Genomic DNA, 19,452 nt, shown 5'->3' with positions numbered 1-19,452 from the left:
ACGTAAATAAGGGTAAAAATAAATAAATAAATAAATAAATAAGGGTGTTAAAGCCAGAAGTGGTAGACTTTTCCAAATGAGCTATCAACCATCACACTGGATTATTGTACCCCTGCACTCAAATGAATGGAATGTCTTGGATTATTTAAATCTGCCACTGAGCAGTTTAACATCATCATTAAGAAGTAATTTCACAGTCCCTAACTCTAACACCTGACTGCCTTGGATTCTGTGATGGATGGTTTGGAGATGGTGGTGGTAGAGCTGAAGATGATCCTGATATTCACTGGAACTGAGAGGGGTTGGACAGGATTAGAAATGAGTCCATCAGAGAGACAGCTCAGAGTCAGAGAGGCTTAGCTGATTTGAACATGTGCAAAGTAGGGAGAGTGGATATAAAGAATGTAGATATTATTGAACTCCATGGTTGTCTTTATAATTTTATTCTTTGGCTTTTGTGTCCAAGAATCCTTCAGTGTGCTCACATTAATCCCAAGTTTTCTCTGTGCTTTTGCTTTTTATGTCGCAGGTTATCCTCCATTAAATATTGCACTTCATCTCATTGAAGCTGAAAATCTCAGTCACATCAGGAAAGCTTGACTGTTTTGATGATGAAAAGTGTCTGCATGGGTTCTCTGCGAGTACTCCGGCTTCCTCCTGCAGTCCAAACACATGTAGTTAGTGGGGTTAGGTTAACCGGTGACTCTAAATTGCCCATAGGTGTGAATGGTTGTCTGCCTATGTGTTGGCAACCCAACAGACTGGTCAGTGGTCAATGGTAACTTTATTGTCCCCGGTGGGAAACTGATTTGCAGTTTGTCCACACACAGATAGATAAAAGTAAACAAGCACAACTCACAGGAACCCCCCCCAGAGAGGACGGCCCAAATGTTATCATCAACAAAGTGCAATGGCAACAACACTCATGGTTTAGTGTTGTTTTACCATGATAATAGCAGCAGGTACAAAAGACACTCTATGTCTCTTGGTCTTCACTGCAGGCACTATATACCAACGACCTGAGAGAAGCAGCTGAAGATCATTAAAGAGAGGACGGTCTGAACATAACATGACCGAGGTCGCCTTCCTCAGCACCTGCCTGTTATAAAAGTCCACAAGCTGGACCTGAGACCTCCCTGAAATCTGACCTGCCACTTTAACCAGGTTAGCAATCTGGTCTTATTGGTCAAAGACACATTACCATACCAATGATACAAAACATTTAAACAGATTCAATAAAACTTTTATAAAAAGGGTCATCATTTCAGATGAAACGTTAAAACCTCCCAGTTTCCTTACAAAGCACAGTTGTTGTTGTTGGACCTTTTTTCACTGTAGCATCAAGATGTGACTGAAAGGACAGAGCCTTATCAAGAACAACCCCCAAATATTTACAACTGTCCACCAGTTCAATGGCTGCACCATTTACCACTGTTAGTGCAGGATGGGGGGATGTCTTCCTGAAGTCACCATGTCCTTAGTTTTCAAAGTGTTGACCTTTAAGAAGGACTAATCACACTGAGAAGAGAACTCATCCACAACAGGCCCACGGGAATCCTCTCCACCATGAAGGAGGCTTACAGTGACTGTGTCATCTGCATATTTAAAGAAATGTCTGTTAGTCTGTGTACTGGGACAGTCATTTGTGTACAAAATATATAGTAAAGGGGAGAGACAACAACCCTGTGGTGAGCCAGTAGAAGAATTCAGCTGTTTGGGAAAGTTTACTCTCACACACTGAGATCTGTCAGTTAAAAAGTCTAAAATCCAACCAACGTGATTAAAATCAAGTTTAAACTGGTTAAGAAGTTTATTACTGGATAGTATTAAAAGCTGAAGAAAAGTCAATAAATAGGAGCCGTGCCTGAGCCCTTTTTCTGTACCTCTGAAACTTTCTGTTGCTGAAGTGATAAAAGATGATGCTGGATAATTGCTCAGCACACGTCTTTAGCACCTGGCCACATATATTATCAGGACCTGGACTTTTATTAGTGTTAGTCATTTAAAAAAGATTTTCCACCTGTCTTTTATCAAAGAACAAAGCTGGGGGGGGGGGGGGGGGTACTCTCTTTTAACTAATCCAGTGTGTTACTAAAATTATAATTATCATTAAATTGCAAATAAAATCTATTCAGCTCATTGGCCAAAGTCTGAACTAAAACCTGGGAAACTTGTCCCTGTGACAGTAACCAGTCATGTGTTTCATGCCTGCCCAGACAACCCTTAAGTTGTTGCTACCCATCTCAGCCTCTACCTTATCCTTGTATTTTATTTTGGCTTTTTAAAATTTCGGATATGATCTCCTTCCTAATTTCTCTTCCCTTAGAGACATTCCCTATAATAAAAGCTTGTTTCCTGGCAACCTGTCATTAGTGTACATCACCCTATGGTAGCTGGGATAGGCTCCAGCCCCCCTCCCATGACCCTGCTAAGGATAAGTGAACATCCTCCGCACATGTCCAAACCATCTCAGCCTCTCCCTCTGACCTCTTTGACCCTGGACTGTCCCTTTAATGTGTGCATTTCTAATCCTGACCATCCTGCTTTACTCTCAGTGAAGATTTGAACATTTTCAGCTTGGCCTCCTATATTTCTATATTAATCCCATAAAATCATAACCATTCAAATCTAACAAGTATTCTTAATATTATAATCTTTGCTGCAGTAACACTCAAAATGTCCCCACTGTGGGACAAATCAGAATCAGAATCAGAATACTTTATTGATCCCTAGGGGAAATTATTTTTCGTTACAGTGCTCCATTATAAACAAACAGTAAAAAGACAGACAATACACAACTAAGAATAGCACCATATATACATGCATATATTTACATAAAGTCACTTATTAATAAATAGCTGAAAAATAAATAAAAGATGATCTCATTTCATCTTAAACATTTAAGGCTAGGATGAGTGAATTGAAGACCTGTCTCTCCACACCTATAAAACCTGTAGCTAACCAGGTCGCTGTAGTCGGTGCAGCCAAAGGTCGCGTAGCAGCCTTTAACTCTGCCCAAGCAGACTGTCCCGAGCAGTTGGGGGAAAAGGCCAGCTGGATGATGATGAGGCGGAAGCATAGTCCAAAATAGAGGCCTCTGGTACACCGCCAACCTGTTCATATTTGTAATCATTTTTCCCCATTTAGTGAAACACCTAACACACCCACGACAGACTGCTGTTTTCTCTGGTCCCCTCCCCAATCAGACCAGGAGTGACATTCTCCTTAAAATGCTGGCTGGTCACTACAGTGGACAGCAATTCAAAGGCTGCCTTCTTGTATTTTTGTCAGTGTCGAAGGTATACTTGCACATAAACACAACACATTTGTATTTATTCATTTGTCAAATTCACAAGTCAAAATGTATGTTGTCCACCTAAGCGGACATGTAAAAAACCTATTTGAAAGTACATGTTTAAAAAAATGAAGTACAAAAATATTTTTTTCATGCCTAAAGGTGAATAAAAATCCTGACTGAGGTTGTCATAATTCATGGAAGACAGGGTTAACAGTGTTCCCTCCCTTCGCCGATCATTTCCTGATAACATTTGGATTTACAATAATTGATTACACAGCAGTGGGGAGTTGACTTCATCACAGTAGATGTCTTTCTGAATGTTTAAGGATATAGATCATATACTAGACCTCAGTGCAGCGTTCGATGCTGTCGACCATAATATCCTATTAGAGCGATTAGAGCACGCTGTAGGTATTACAGGTACTGCACTGCAGTGGTTTGTATCATATCTATCTAATAGACTCCAATTTGTTCATGTAAATGGAGAGTCCTCTTCACACACTGAGGTTAATTATGGAGTTCCACAGGGTTCAGTGCTAGAACCAATTCTGTTTACATTATACATGCTTCCCTTAGGCAGTATCATTAGAAGACATAGCATACATTTACACTGCTATGCTGATGACACGCAGCTCTATCTATCCATGAAGCCAGATAACACACACCAATTAGTTAAACTGCAGGAATGTCTTAAAGACATAAAGACCTGGATGGCCGCTAACTTTCTGCTTCTTAATTCAGATCAAACTGAGGTTATTGTACTCGGCCCTGAAAATCTTAGAAATATGGTATCTAACCAGATTCTTACTCTGGATGGCATTACCTTGGCCTCCAGTAACACTGTGAGGAACCTTGGAGTCATTTTTGACCAGGACATGTCCTTCAACGCACATATTAAACAAATATGTAAGACTGCTTTCTTCCATTTGTGCAACATCTCTAAAATTAGAAATATCCTGTCTCAGAGTGACGCTGAAAAACTAGTTCATGCATTTATTACTTCCAGGCTGGACTCCCATCCATCACACTCCTGTCTCCAAACTTTCTTAAAGGAAGTTGTCTGATTGTTGGGGTTTCTCTGGGGTTCTTTATAATACAAAGGAACTAGAAGCATCTGCAGCATTTATTTAGTGCTATGTAAGTAAAATTAATTTGAATTGAATGTTAAGTTAAAGGTACAACAAAAGTATTTAATTTACTGCATTGTAATACTTTGATCATTTATTATTTACAGTTTTATAATCTGTAGATTGATGTGATGGGAAATTATTTTGTTATTTTATTTTTTCTTGTGCTCAAACTACCAGAACAGTACTGTTTTAAATATGGATTAAATTTATTATTACTTTTTTTATTCAGTTATTTTATGGTGTGGCTATGCCTCACACAGGAAAGCTCCCAGTTTGAGACCAGGAGGACTCAAGTAGCTTTGTATGTTCAAAATAATCCTTGAAATCTGAATAAGGAACTAAATTTATTTAAAATATTATGTAAAAAGAACATTCATAATAAATTTTCTGGTTTCTAAACACCTGATTATTTTATGGCAATATTATTGTTTTTACTGTGAGGCACATTCTGATTTTTTTTTAAAGTCAGTTTCTGTTAGATTAAACCACCAATGATGAGTTCATGACAGTATTTTTGTTTTGTTGTTGGTTTGAACCCTTAGACAATAAAAACCCCTCAGCTCACTCAAGACCTCTCTAAAAGAAAAAGAGAAAATGTATAGCTAAAACATGAAGAGAAACACAGAGGAGGGGGAGGGGGAGGAAGGGGAAGCGTGAGGGGTAGGGGGAGGAGTCAGTGACTCCCTCGGGATAAAAGTCTCCACAGAGAGATCGGCGCTCAGAGTGAACAGGGACAGAAAACCAGAAACTACGACGTGATCTCCTCCTCCTCCTCTTCATCCTCCAGCTGCTGATCTGTGAGTTTCATCACTCAGACATTCAGAGCAGAGTTCAGAGGCAGGAAAAACAGCTGACATCAGAGAGGGAGACACAAAAGGAAGAGTTCAGCTCAGAGAAGAGACAGACAGACAGAGGTCAGCTGACACCAGATAGGCAGGTAAACAAACAGAGAGCGTGACATCATGGACAGGTGAGCCCCATCTGAGGTTTGTTTTTTATTATTGTGATTGTTAGTTTGAATTTGCAGCTCAGTGGATGCAGGTCTGAGGAAGAGGAGGTTTAAACTGTACCCCCCCATAACCTCCTGTTCCAGTATAATCCTCATCCAGGCTTTCAGCTCACTGAGGAAAACGTTTAAAAAACGGACCTTGTGTGTCTGGTGGAGAGATTTTAATGAGATGTGAGATCCTTAAAAAGCTTCTGACTCTTAGAGCAGGAGGAAGCTCGCCCGTCGCCACTGAGAGACTGCAGGACAGGACAGGGTTAAACTGAAACTGCTGGACTTATTAGGCTGAAATAAAATGTTATGAGGTCACTGATTTAACTCTTTCATTGTTTGTTGGGGAAAATTTGCTGCTTTGTTTGCCTCTGAGACTGGGAGGTCAGAGGTTGGAGGTCAGCGTTTGGGTGTGGAGTCTGTGTTTGAGCTTCAGTAGCTGAATGAATGAGGAGGACTCTGAAGGAGTGTAATTAAAGGTTAGCCCTTAGCAGTTAGCGGTGAGCCAGATGTTTAGATGTGGGTGCAGCAGCAGCTGGATGCTGATTGGCTCTTGGCACTGAGCTGTTATTAAACACACTGATTACAGACTGAGCTTGTGTCAACATTTGTGAGGATGCTCTGCTTTTTGGAAGTTTGTTGGAAGCTTCAAACCTGATGAGTAATGTGTGTGTGGTCTTTCAGGTCTTGTTCTCTGTTCAAGGCTCATCATGACATGTAATCTTTTAAAATCTGTCAAGATGTGCTACGAACTCATCAGCAAAGTGTTTACACATGTCAGAGCATCTGTGGACTTTCTTTAGGACTGGAAGGGTCTTGGAAACCACAGGCATCGCCCCCTGGTGGCCATTAAAGAGAATTTGGGTTTTAGGTACTGATGCTTTGTGAGGTAGAAGTTAGTTCCAAATAACTTACCTCAAACCATCTTCTTAACAACATTTACATTTACAATAATGGATCATACAGCAGTGGGGAATACGTTTGAATACAGTAGATGTCTTTCTGAAAGTGCTGTAACTGCTGGGGCTGTTTGTACCATCAAACATTTTATATACTCATGTTTATATATATGAATTGACTGTAAGCCCACGATAACATGTTTGAGTGCATGAAGTCAGTGAGTCATCTCCACCTGCTTCCACCAGCCTGTATGGACTGTAGGAGACAAGCAGCTGCTTTTAAGGTTGAAGGTTTTCTTGTGTGTTAGCCAGTGAGCTGATGAGTCCATCTACCTTTAATATCAACACTTTGTCCATTCAGTTTGTTTTTACTGGCTCTGCATGTCACATTTCAGAGAGGGTTGGATCCTCTAAAGCCTGACAAAACAAACTGATGGGATTTTGGGAGCTCTATTTGCCATCCAGGTTTTCCTGTAGCACAACACTTTGTTTCCACCGATCGCTGCTGAGGAAACTCTTTGTCCTCTTAAAGTGCTCCTACAATTTCTCATGTCAGGAACGCTTTTACGGTCCAAGTTGCTCTGTTTACATCTTTGAGAGGATTTAGTCCACATTTTAAAGAAGGAAATTCAACCCATGATAACAACATCAGAATTTTGTAATTTATGGCAACTCTTTGTACAAGGAATCTGGAGACAGACCAACATCAGACCAGAACTCAAAAAGTTAATTAATGTGAGTAGAGAGAGCTCAGGATGGTTCAGTGTTTTAGATTTAGAGGTGTTTATTTCTAACAGCTGTGGAGCTGTGACTTTGGTTTTATAGGCGGACATTTTAATGGGATTAGAGAGAACGTTTCAGCTTAAAGAGAAACCAAGAAGTGTGCTTTCATGCTGAAGACCTTTGACTGCTTGACTGCAGTCTAAAAACAGTTTAAATCTAAAATAAAGTAAAAGAAGGAACCACAAAGTGGACATTTCTAATCAGAAAGTCAACAATTTCACTTCCTGTCAGAAAAGCAGAGAAATCAGGCCAGGAGCTGCTGAGAGGCGCTCGGAGCAGGGGGAGGGTTGTTGTTGCAACAGAGGAACAGAGGTTACTGCAGTTCAAGTTGAACTGTGTTTGTATGGAGATCACAGTGTTAGAAATGTGTTCACCCCACAGATCTGTGTGGCCATCATCATCTTTGACCCCCACTGCAGCTTCTTGTTTCAGGTTTTAAACGGGTTATGACGTTCATAAAACACTTTGTGTTATCTTTGAGCAGTTGGCTTGAGAAAAAAACTGAGTGAGAAAAAAATAAAGTGAGGATGTCTGTAAGTCACAGCTCAGGGTACAAAAACCTCCTCTGAACAGTCTATTAAAAAAAATCCCCCAAGACCTCATAAATGACCTCCTGCCTCCTTTTCCTGATGACTCAACCCTGACTCGATGGTAGACAGTCTGCTGTGGAGAAATGATGGACCAGAAATAGATGATCCTACAAATGTTGTTGTAAAGCATGACTGTGACTCTTTAAAAAGGCCAGAAAACCACATTTAACAATGAAAACAACATCTGTGCACATCTAAACTCAATTACCAAACAGTCCAACCAAGAACCAGAACCAGAACCTTAGAAGCACTTTTCAGTCCACAGTTCTTATTTTAGGTTTTCCCCCACTGTAGGTCCAAACATTTTCTTTCAGCTCTATTTCAAGGGTTTAACATTAAAAATGGCATGTTCAGGACATCTTACAAAACCTGTATTATTGTTCTTACAGATGTAAATACAAAGGTGGGATTATTTTATGTGAACTCTTCTTTGTTTCAGGTTGGCATATTCAGGTTCAGGATGACTTCCTATTTCGTGCACTTCCTCTTCCTCTGGTCTTTGTCTGTCATGGCCTCTGCTGAACCTGCAGGCTGTAAAATACGTATCACTGACAGAGGACTGGACATGTGTGAGTATATGAGTCATTATAAACCTAAAACAATCATATGACCGCCTTTGAGCAAGCACTTGGCAAAAAGGAAAGTTTGAAGCCTAATCTTAAAAGTAGAGATAGTGTCTGTCTCCTGAATCCAAACTGGAAGCTGGTTCCACAGAAGAGGGGCCTGAAAACTGAAGGCTCTGCCTCCCATTCTACTTTTAAATACTCTAGGAACAACAAGTAAGCCTGCAGTGTAAGTAAGTAAGTAAGTAAAATTTATTTATATAGCGCTTTTCACAGATAAAAATCACAAAGTGCTTTACAACACAGGAAATGGGAATATAAAAACAATATAACAGTAAATAAAACAATGTAAAACAATAAAATATAAAAACAGCATAAGAAGAAATTAATCAAATGCTTTTCTAAATAAAAATGTCTTCAGCTGTTTCTTAAAAGAATCAATGGAGTCCGTGCAGCGAAGAGACAGTGGGAGAGAATTCCACAACTGTGGTGCCACAGTCTGAAAGGCCCGATCACCACGAGTTTTAAAACGAGTGCGCGCTACCACCAGCAGTCTCTGATCTAATGACCTTAAAGCCCGAGAAGATTTATGTGGTTTCAGCAGGTCAGATAAATATTGAGGAGCCTGACCATGTAGGGCCCTAAAGGTTAGAACTAAAATTTTAAAATGAAACCTAAAATTTACAGGCAACCAGTGAAGGGAGGCCAAGACTGGAGTGATATGTGACCTTCTCTTGGTGCCTGTTAAGAGACGTGCTGCAGCATTCTGCACAGTCTGAAGACGATTTAAGACTGATTTGTTAAAACAAGTAAAAAGGCCATTACAATAGTCTAAACGAGAAGAAATAAAAGCATGAATAATCATCTCAAGTTCAAGCTTTGATACCATTAGTCTGAGTTTAGAAATATTCCGTAAATGATAAAAACAGTTTCGGACCAGCTGCTTAGAATGTTGCTCGAGCGACATCGAGCTGTCAAATATGACACCGAGGTTTCTAAGGCTTGATTTTAAATAAGGGTCTAAGAAGCTGATATGCTGTCTAATTTCTGGGACCATGTGGTCTGGAGCAATAATTAGAGTTTCTGTTTTATCAGAGTTTAGTTGGAGAAAATTGTCATATAACCATTTGTTAATTTCTGTCAGGCAATTACTTAAATTAGACAATTTATAAAACTCAGACATTTTGAAGGAACAGTACAGTTGGATGTCGTCAGCATAGAGATGATAGGAGATATATTTATAGCGCTTAATAATTTGGCCTAGGGGAAATACATAAAGTAAAAAGAGAATTGGACCCAGGACAGATCCCTGAGGTACCCCACACGGCAAAACTGTTGATTCTGATGTGACATGATTCATGCAAACAGTAAAAGATCTCTCAGACAGATATGATATGAACCATTTTAAAACAACACCAGTAATCCCAAACAAGTTCTCGAGTCTGTTTATCATGATACTGTGATCTACAGTGTCAAAAGCAGAGCTGAGATCCAACAGGACCAGCACTGTGTGAGAGCGAAGTGCTCTAATAGGGTGATATGGTACTACAAAGTCATTAAGATGGGGCCTGATTATTTAAGACCCATTTAAGAACTAATCATTTAAGGCCAAGTTTGTGTCTCTTCCTGTATGTCACATATTTAATAGATGTTTGGCATGCAGCTCATTTCCACTGCAGTGAAAAGAATTAAAAATAATTCCCATTCCAAAAAATAAGAATGTTGGTTTTAATTGTGTCAATAGCAGACCCATTACTCCCTGTTTAAAGTAAAGTCATGGAGAGAGTTGTATATGGACAAATTCAGTATTATTTAACAGAAAATTATTGACTCACTAAGTTTCAACATGCTTACAAACCTGGTCACTCCACCAGCTCCTCATTCACATGACAGATAACTGGTATAAAGAGCTAGATGATGGGAAAGTGGTCTGGGTGGTATTCTTGGACTTCAGTGCTGCATCTGATTTAATAAATTGTGATCTTTTGATTGCTGGATGAAAAGTTATTTGTGTGGAAGAAGGCAAAAGGTTGAGCTGTGGTCTACCCCAGGGCAGCTGCCTCGGTCCACTTCTCTGTTTTCATGAATGATCTGCCGTATGTCCTGGGTAAATCTCATCTTGTAATGTACACCGATGAGTCCACCATGTTTTATTCAGCTAGTGACAACTCTGAGTTGACCAGCGTATTACGTCCAAGTAGACGAGGCCTTTGAGGAAGTGTTTTTGTTTTTGAAGCACTTCAGTCTCAGATGCCATCTGATGGTTATGTGGCTGCAGTCGGCACCAGAAACGGCCTTAATTTAGGTCGAGGATTGTCAAGTGTCTTGACGGACAGCCAATCGGATCCTCCGGCTCAGTGCTGGTGACATTTTTTCGGGTCTTTCACTTTTTTGTTCCATAACCCTCAGGATCATTTAAGAAATTCCAAATGACTGTCTTACGGCGTCCCACCTCAGCAGTGACGGCGTGCTGTGACTGCTTATGCAGTTCAACAACCCGACCACGTTCACAAAGGGAAAGCTTTTTTGTCTTTGCCGTCAGAACGTCATGACAGTCTGACTACCTGACAGAAAATGACAATGAATCCACATTTTTGCACAGATTTTGCCTTTTAAAGGCATCTTTTGATCGGGACTGTATCAAGTTTACAGTGAGCAGAATTTTAGAAAGGAGAGCAATCACAGAGGCCATCACTGACAGAAACAAGGAGCTGATGGATGACATGGAGGACATGTTGGTCAAAGTGCTCTTTCTGCCACTCCCAAACATCCCTGGTCAGGTTGAAAAGTTCTTCTGATTAAATGAGTTTGGGAACCTTCAGGACATTTTTGAGCTCAGCTGCTAAGTCCTTCTAAACTCCAGAGAGTTACTGATGAGTTAGTTATCTATTTAGTTATTTATTTGGAAGTTTGAAGAACTTTCTCTGCCAAAGCTCTTTAAATGTCTACTTTATAAATGTCATCATCAGGTTTGTTTTGTGTTTACAGTAAAGTATGAAACTCAAAAATTTGTTGAAGAGGAGCTAAGTAACATCAGCATGCCGGAGATGAAGGGGGAAGAAGGACGATTCCAGTACACCATCACTGAGTACATGACCCCACAAAATCTGAAGTGATCATTTAGACCCATCCACATGTGTTTTAGTAACATCACCTCTCTGTCGGCTCTGTTCTCAGTGTGAAGATTACAGAGCTGAATCTGACTCACGCTGATCTGCGGTTCATCCCTGATGTTGGTTTGCTGTTCGACGTTCAGAACTCATCGATCTCACTGACTTTCAACAGACGGATCCTCTACTGGTTCTTGTGAGTTCTCCTCCAGAACACATGGTTCAACCCAAGCAGTTCCACCATAGAGAACCAAATCACTCCACTAGAGCTGTCACCCTAATTGCAGATGTTGTTGTTGATGATAATGTTATTGCCTCTCAGTTACGACACAGGAAACATCAACGCGTCGGCTGAGGGCGTGAACATCAACACAGCTCTGAACCTGATCAGAGACGAGGAGGGACGGCTGAAGATCAATAACATCACTTGTGATGCCAAAATCAGCAAAATGAGTGCAAAGTTCAGTGGAACGCTGGGGTAATCAATTACAGTGATTCAATAAACCATAAACAATACATGCATGATGTGGCTTATGTGACAGTATCAGCCAATCAGGAACCTCTGTGTCTTTTTTAAAGGAGAGTTTACGGCTTCCTGGCCAGATTTCTGACAACAGGCATGCGCTTCCTCCTCAACCAAAAGGTACCTGGTCACCTGTCGCTCTCTGACGTGTCTGTCTTTGTCCTGTCTCTCCTCCCTCACCTGTCTCCCCATCCCTCTCTCTCTCACCTCTTGCGCTCACCTGTGTCATCTCCCTCACCTGTCTCCTTTGTGTCACTAGTGTCACCTGTCCCATAACTCCCTCTCTCTCTCTCACCTGTCTCCTCTATCTCTTTCGCTCAGATCTGCCCGGCTCTGGATCATGCCGCTCTGGTTCTTGTGAACTCACTGTTGGAAACGATCCCAGTGAGGACAGAAGTTGATCAGTTTATTGGAATCGATTATTCGCTGATCGATGATCCCGTGGTGACGTCCCGGAGCCTCGACATGCACTTTAGGGTGAAGATTACCTGAGATTACCTGATGTAGTTTTTATAGAGGCCATAAATGAATTGTGTCTGTTGTTTCCTCAGGGGATGTTCTTCGACCTTTCTCACCAGAATGTCTCGTTGGTGAACTACGCTGTGGAACCCGTCATCAAAGAGTATGACCGGATGGTATACTTGGCACTGTCTGAGTTCTTCTTCGACAGTGGCTTGTTCTCCTACTACACGGCCGGAGTCTTTCAGATGCACATTGTCAATGAAAAGGTCAACCAGCATAAACAAAACATTTAGACTTAGAACCAGAACCATAAAAACCAGATCATCTAAAACCATCACAAAAGTCACTAGTTTCCTGTTTGCTGTTTGTTTCTTGTACCTGCTCAGATGCCCAAAGATCTGGAGATGTTATTGAGAACCACCTACTTTGGATTCATCATGATGCTGGTGAGCAGACACAGCAGAAACATGACTGAAACACAAGAGCAACACAATAGAAACAGAACAGAGATGGAGTGCAAGAGTAAAGGCTCATTTAAAAAGAGGTTTGTTTAATGGGATGCACCACCAGATGTTGGGTAAATATAGAGTGACAGAAATGTCAGAATCCCAGCAAAAACTCACAAAAGCATTTCAACAACCACCAAACAGCTAAAATAACAAACAATTAAAGAACTGGTAAACAGATTCTGCAATTCAATTCAATTCAATTTTGTTTATATAGCACCAAATCACAACAGCAGTCGCCTCAAGGCGCTTTATATTGTAAGGTAGATACAGAGAAAAATCCAACAATCATATGACCCCCTATGAGCAAACACTTTGGCGACAGTGGGAAGGAAAAACTCCCTTTTAACAGGAAGAAACCTCCGGCAGAACTAGGCTCAGGGAGGGGCGGGGCCATCTGCTGTGATTGGTTGGGGTGAGAGAAGGAAGACAGGATAAAGACATGCTGTGGAAGAGAGATAGAGGTTAATAACAGATATGATTCAATGCAGAGAGGTCTATTAGCACATAGTGAGTGAGAAAGGTGACTGAAAAGGAAAAACTCAATGCATCATGGGAATCCCCCAGCAGCCTACGTCTATTGCAGCATAACTAAGGGAGGATTCAGGGTCACCTGGTCCAGCCCTAACTATATGCTTTAGCAAAAAGGAAAGTTTGAAGCCTAATCTTAAAAGTAGAGATAGTGTCTGTCTCCTGAATCCAAACTGGAAGCTGGTTTCACAGAAGAGGGGCCTGAAAACTGAAGGCTCTGCCTCCCATTCTACTTTTAAATACTCTAGGAACAACAAGTAAGCCTGCAGTGTGAGAGTGAAGTGCTCTAATAGGGTGATATGGTACTACAAGGTCATTAAGATAAGATGGGGCCTGATTATTTAAGACCTTGTATGTGAGGAGCAGGATTTTGAATTCTGGATTTAACAGGAAGCCAATGAAGGGAAGCCAATACAGGAGAAATCTGCTCTCTCTTTCTAGTCCCTGTCAGGACTCTTGCTGCAGCATTTTGGATTAACTGAAGGCTTTTCAGGGAGTTTTTAGGACTTCCTGATAATAATGAATTACAGTAGTCCAGCCTGGAAGTAATAAAGGCATGAACTAGTTTTTCAGCGTCACTCTGAGACAGGATATTTCTAATTTTAGAGATGTTGCACAAATGGAAGAAAGCAGTCTTACATATTTGTTTAATATGTGCATTGAAGGACATGTCCTGGTCAAAAATGACTCCAAGGTTCCTCCCAGTGTTACTGGAGGCCAAGGTAATGCCATCCAGAGTAAGAATCTGGTTAGATACCATATTTCTAAGATTTTCAGGGCCGAGTAAAATAACCTCAGTTTGATCTGAATTAAGAAGCAGAAAGTTAGCGGCCATCCAGCTCTTTATGTCTTTAAGACATTCCTGCAGTTTAACTCATTGGTGTGTGTTACCTGGCTTCATGGACAGATAGAGCTGCGTGTCATCAGCATAGCAGTGTAAATGTATGCTATGTCTTCTAATGATACTGCCTAAGGGAAGCATGTATAATGTAAACAGAATTGGTCCTAGCACTGAACCCTGTGGAACTCCATAATTAACCTCAGTGTGTGAAGAGGACTCTCCATTTACATGCACAAACTGGAGTCTATTAGATAGATATGATACAAACCACTGCAGTGCAGTACCTGTAATACCTACAGCGTGCTCTAATCGCTCTAATAGGATATTATGGTCAACAGTATCGAACGCTGCACTGAGGTCTAGCAGGACAAGCACAGAGATGAGTCCACTGTCAGAGGCCATAAGAAGATCATTTGTAACCTTCACTAAAGCTGTTTCTGTGCTGTGATGAGCTCTGAAACCTGACTGAAACTTTTCAAATAAGCCATTCCTCTGCAGATGATCTGTTAGCTGTTTGACAACTACTCTTTCAAGGATGTTTGATATGAAAGGAAGGTTGGAGATTGGCCTATAATTAGCTAAGACTGCTGGGTCTAGAGATGCTTTTTGAGTAAAGGTTTAACTACAGCCAGCTTGAAGGCCTGTGGTACATAGCTGATTATTAGAGATAGGTTGATCATATTTAAGATTGAAGCATTAATTAATGGCAGGACTTCTTTGAGCAGTTTTGTAGGAATGGGGTCTAAAAGACACGTTGATGGTTTGGAGGAAGTAATTATTGAAGTTAACTACTAGCTGTAGATAATATTACATCTGTGGGATGATTATTGGTAATTTTTTCTCTAATGAATAAAATTTTATTTGTGAAGAAGTTCATGAAGTCATTACTAGTTAACGTTAAAGGGATGGTTGGCTCAGCAGAGCTCTGACTGTTTGTCAGCCTGGCTACAGTGCTGAAGAGAAACCTGGAGTTGTTCTTATTTTCTTCAATCAGTGACGAATAGTAAGATGTTCTGGCTTTGTGGAGGGCTTTCTTATAAAGCAACAAACTATTTCTCCAGGCTAAATGATGATCTTCTAAATTGGTGACACACCATTTCCTCTCCAACTTACGAGTTATCTGCTTTAGGCTACGTGTTTGAGAATTATACCACGGAGTCAGGGACTTCGGATTTGAGGCCTTAGTTTTCACAGGAGCTACAGTATCCAGAGTCGTACGTAGTGAGGAGGTAAAATTATTAACAAGATGATCGACCTCTGTTGGAGTAGCGTTCAGATAGCTGCTCTGCTCTGTGTTGGTACAGGCCATTGAAGATGATAACAGTGGGTGGATTATATTCTTAAACTTAGTTAAAGCGCTTTCAGAAAGACATCTACTGTGATAAAGTCTACTCTCCACTGCTGTGTAATCAATTATTGTAAATGTAAATGTTATCAGGAAATGATCAGACAGCAGAGGGTTTTCAGGAAACACTGTTAAATGTTCAGTTTCTATGCCATATGTTAAAACAAGATCTAGAGTGTGATTAAAGTGGTGGGTGGGTTCTTTTACATTCTGAGAGAAGCCAACTGAGTCTAAAGAAGCCAATTGAGTCAAAAAGATGTAAACACAAAGCATGGATCCCATGTTCACCCAACGGTTCACCATGACTAGAAACAGGTGAGATTACAGCTGAACTAAATCTAACTACTGACACAGAGGAAGTAAAACATAATGCACACGGACAAAAAGGCTAACACAACAAAACAGGAAACATACATGGGAACTGAACAGTGACAAAGTCCAACTGAAACACTGGGTCGACGATCCAGGAACCCTGACACACATGTGAAAAACATTGAAATCAATTCCCTCTTACTTTTGCTGTCTTGCTTCCGTCAAGTTAAAAACTTCCTGCCTAGCTGTATCTCTCAGTGTGCTTCGTTTCCCAAATACTGCAAAATTGCAAAATGCTTATGTGAAACACCACAGCAGACCCGAAGCCATATTTGTGCTTTGCAGCATACTTTATTTGCACATACAGTTGTGGAAAATACATATGAACGGCCGCAGTGTCCTAGCTGCCGGCCGACAAATTCCAAACATCACCAATAACAAACACAGGTACAATATTCGGCTTTATATTTTTGTGTTTTATCCTCAATTACTTTGAAACAGTGGCCTCTGCTGTGATATCATTGTGTTTTTGATGAAGTCTCACAAGTGTCAGCTTTATTTTGATATCAAGATGATTTACACAGTTTGTAATTGCTGAGAAATAGTCAGTTAGCTCTGGGCATGTCATTTTCAAGCAGGAATGTTAGAAATAACCCCGGGGCTTAACAAGTTAATAAAGTTCAACTTTTCAGTGTGTAACACCAGCCTGATTTTCTCCATGTTCTCCTTGTGTACTCTGGGTAGAACCCGGCACTGGTGGATGCTCCACTGTCTCTCCAGCTCGCCGTCAACTCTCCGCCCAAAACCTCCATCAAGACGTCTGGAGCCACGGTTGTCATGACTGCCATCGTCAATGTGATGGTGCTGCCTCCAGGTCAGCCTCCGGTTCAGCTGAGCAGCATGACCATGGTACACACACACACACACACACACACACACACAGACGCACACACATTGGACACAACCAAAGCAGACTCTAAAGACTGTACACTGTGGTCTGGTTTGATACTGCTGATCACTGCGTCATGATAATGTTCTTAAGGACTTGTTTAGGATTACTGGTGTTGTTTTAAAATGGGTCATGTCATATCTAACAGATCTTTTACTGTTTGTATGAGTCAGTGATATCTGAAATAACAGTTCTGCCTTTGATAGAAATTGTCTTAGCTGGGCTGGTCTGTTTTGCCACGCTGGTGACCTGATAATCTGGTGAAGACTGGATGGCTGCACTGGTCCTTTTAAAAGGCTGATTAATTGTGTTTGATGGCTTTTAATCTGAGGCAGAAGACAAACTCCAAATCCACCCTAACCGGACGGAGGATAACAGCTGTTCTTTAAAAACACACCGCAGGCTCACGGGACCTCTCATGACTTCTTTATCATCTAATGAATATTTCTAAACTCAGACTGCTGGTGTCAAAAGGCTGAACTGCTCTTACTGATTATTGTGACCGTCCTCTTTCTTCTGTTTTAACAAATCAGCTTTGACTTGTCTTCAGACTGTGCAAAATGCTGCGTCAAGACTTTTACCTGTCACCAGCTGAAGCTCACATGTCACTCCAGTTTTGGCTTCTCTTCATTGGCTGCCAATGTAAAATAAGTGGCCTGCATTTGTATAGCGCTTTACTTAGTCCTTAAGGACCCCAAAGCGCTTTACACGTTCAGTCATCCACCCATTCAGACACAAATTCATACACTGGTGATGGCAAGCTACATTATAGCCACAGCTGCCCTGGGATATGCATGCCAAGGATATTTGGTATGCAGCCTGGGATTGAACCACTGACCTTCCGGTTAATGGCTGACCTGCTCTGCCACCTGAGCTACAACCACCCCAATTTAAATGTAGTTTAGGTTTCACCTTAAAATTCTAGTTTTAACTTGTAGCGCCCTACATGGTGAAGCTTCCCAGTATATCTCTGATCTGCTGAAACCCCATCGTTCTTCCTGAGCTCCTAGGTCAGCTCCTAGGTCAGCTCCTAGGTCATCAGGTCGATGCCCCACACACTCGGTTCATGCTGTAAAGACTGATTTGAATCCTTTTAAAAGTTACTAAGCTTTACTTATATAACATCATAGAGAGAATATATCTGTCCCAGGCAAAGAAATGAAGATGAAGACCCTAAACAAACTCTGAAATGTGGTTGAAGCATCCCTGTGGCTTCAGTGTTTGCGCCTTCTTGTCATTTATGATCTTTGAGCTTTTCAACAAGAAAAAACTCACAGACTTTGAGGTGGAAACTAAAAGTGTCTTTTTCCCTTCTTGCAGGAGACCAAGTTCAATGCCAAAGTTTCCATGAGAGGAAAACGTCTGTCTGTTCACGCTGACCTACGCAGGTTTGCACGTTTCACTTCTTTGTTTCTGCAACATGTTCATTAACCTCCTAAGACCTGAACTCTTCCACGACATGCATTTTTAATTTCTCTTTGATATTTGGGCTGATTGGGACCCGATGAATGTAAAAACAAAGAATTACCAGATTTTTTTTTTTTACCTAATTTTTGTTTCTAAGAAAAATGAGAGCCACATATGAGGATATTCGTTTAAAATTTCGATAGAACAGTAGCAGTATAATGTCCTCGTAAGTGGATATCAGGCCCTTGCAGAGCAAAATTGAGTATTTTGGTCTAAATAACCCAAAATGTGATGTCCACATATGTGGACGCCAGGTCCTAGGAGGTTAAATATCAGATTGGCCCTAACCCAGTCACCCCACAATCACTCCATTGTGTTTGCACATTGAAATCTGTAGCAAGATTTTTTTTCCTGTAGCAATATTTGAATACAAATATCTCAAAAACCTTAAAATCGAAATTTCCACTGATCTTCCTTACCATGAAAATCAATCAGTCTCAAGTTTCAAGTTTTATTTTATCGTATATATGTAAGAGTGGCACATCACTACCAGCAAAGAAATTCTTAAGCTCAGAGCCCCCTCAATATTTCATGTAGAAAAAAAGCAAAATTGCACACAAGGTAATACTAATACAAAACAGTATATCCTTGTAACTCCTTGGCTCTTGAGGGAGGCGGCCACACTTTCTCCCTCTCCCTTATCTTTCCTGCTTGGCTTCTCATGTCTTTTGTATAGTCTCGCTTATTCTCTAACCCAGGGGTCGGCAACCTTTCTGATGATGAGTGCCATCTAAAATTTCCTCAGAAGTCAATGTGCCATATGATTGCATTAGCAATAAGTTTAATAACGCTCTATATGAACAGTTACACACTATATAGAACAACTTTATAGAATTATATTTGTTCACAGATGTTGGCAGCTATCAGCGAATAGTTATCAGCTGTTTTGAAACAAAAAAAGACTTTTTATCCATAACAGCAAATGAACTGTACAACAGAAAATGCAAATGCTATTTATGGTCTCCTCACAACAATGATAAGATAAATAAACTGGGCCAATATGGCATGTTTGTTAATACAGAGACACACATGTTAATGTGATCTCTGGTCTCCCACTCAGAGACACAGGTCTCCGAGTGTCCAGCATTCAGACAGCTACCTGAGGACACTCATGTGAGAGAAAATCTGCTCACACAGATATGTAGA

General features: G+C 40.7%; 1 protein-coding gene across 2 annotated transcripts in view; it reads left to right on the top strand.

Moving 5' to 3' along the window:
- The first annotated feature begins 5,128 nt into the window (after positions 1-5,128).
- pltp (phospholipid transfer protein) overlaps positions 5,129-19,452 on the top strand; it is a 32,097-nt gene continuing 17,773 nt past the window's right edge. Inside the window, exons 1-11 of one of the 2 annotated variants that reach the window (XM_063473262.1) lie at positions 5,129-5,225; positions 8,137-8,266; positions 11,249-11,348; positions 11,438-11,566; positions 11,693-11,848; positions 11,950-12,013; positions 12,215-12,370; positions 12,445-12,621; positions 12,742-12,801; positions 16,635-16,799; positions 18,160-18,227. In XM_063473262.1, coding sequence (XP_063329332.1) covers positions 8,158-8,266; positions 11,249-11,348; positions 11,438-11,566; positions 11,693-11,848; positions 11,950-12,013; positions 12,215-12,370; positions 12,445-12,621; positions 12,742-12,801; positions 16,635-16,799; positions 18,160-18,227 — 1,184 coding nt within the window. In that variant the 5' untranslated portion in view covers positions 5,129-5,225; positions 8,137-8,157. Of the gene's footprint in view, positions 5,226-5,259; positions 5,399-8,136; positions 8,267-11,248; positions 11,349-11,437; positions 11,567-11,692; positions 11,849-11,949; positions 12,014-12,214; positions 12,371-12,444; positions 12,622-12,741; positions 12,802-16,634; positions 16,800-18,159; positions 18,228-19,452 lie in introns of those variants that run through there. The other variant, XM_063473261.1, reaches the window with a different exon arrangement.

Source organism: Pelmatolapia mariae, linkage group LG5 (assembly GCF_036321145.2).
Source record: "Pelmatolapia mariae isolate MD_Pm_ZW linkage group LG5, Pm_UMD_F_2, whole genome shotgun sequence".
Taxonomy (NCBI): Eukaryota; Metazoa; Chordata; class Actinopteri; order Cichliformes; family Cichlidae; genus Pelmatolapia; species Pelmatolapia mariae.
This window is presented reverse-complemented; position numbering and strand designations above follow the sequence as displayed.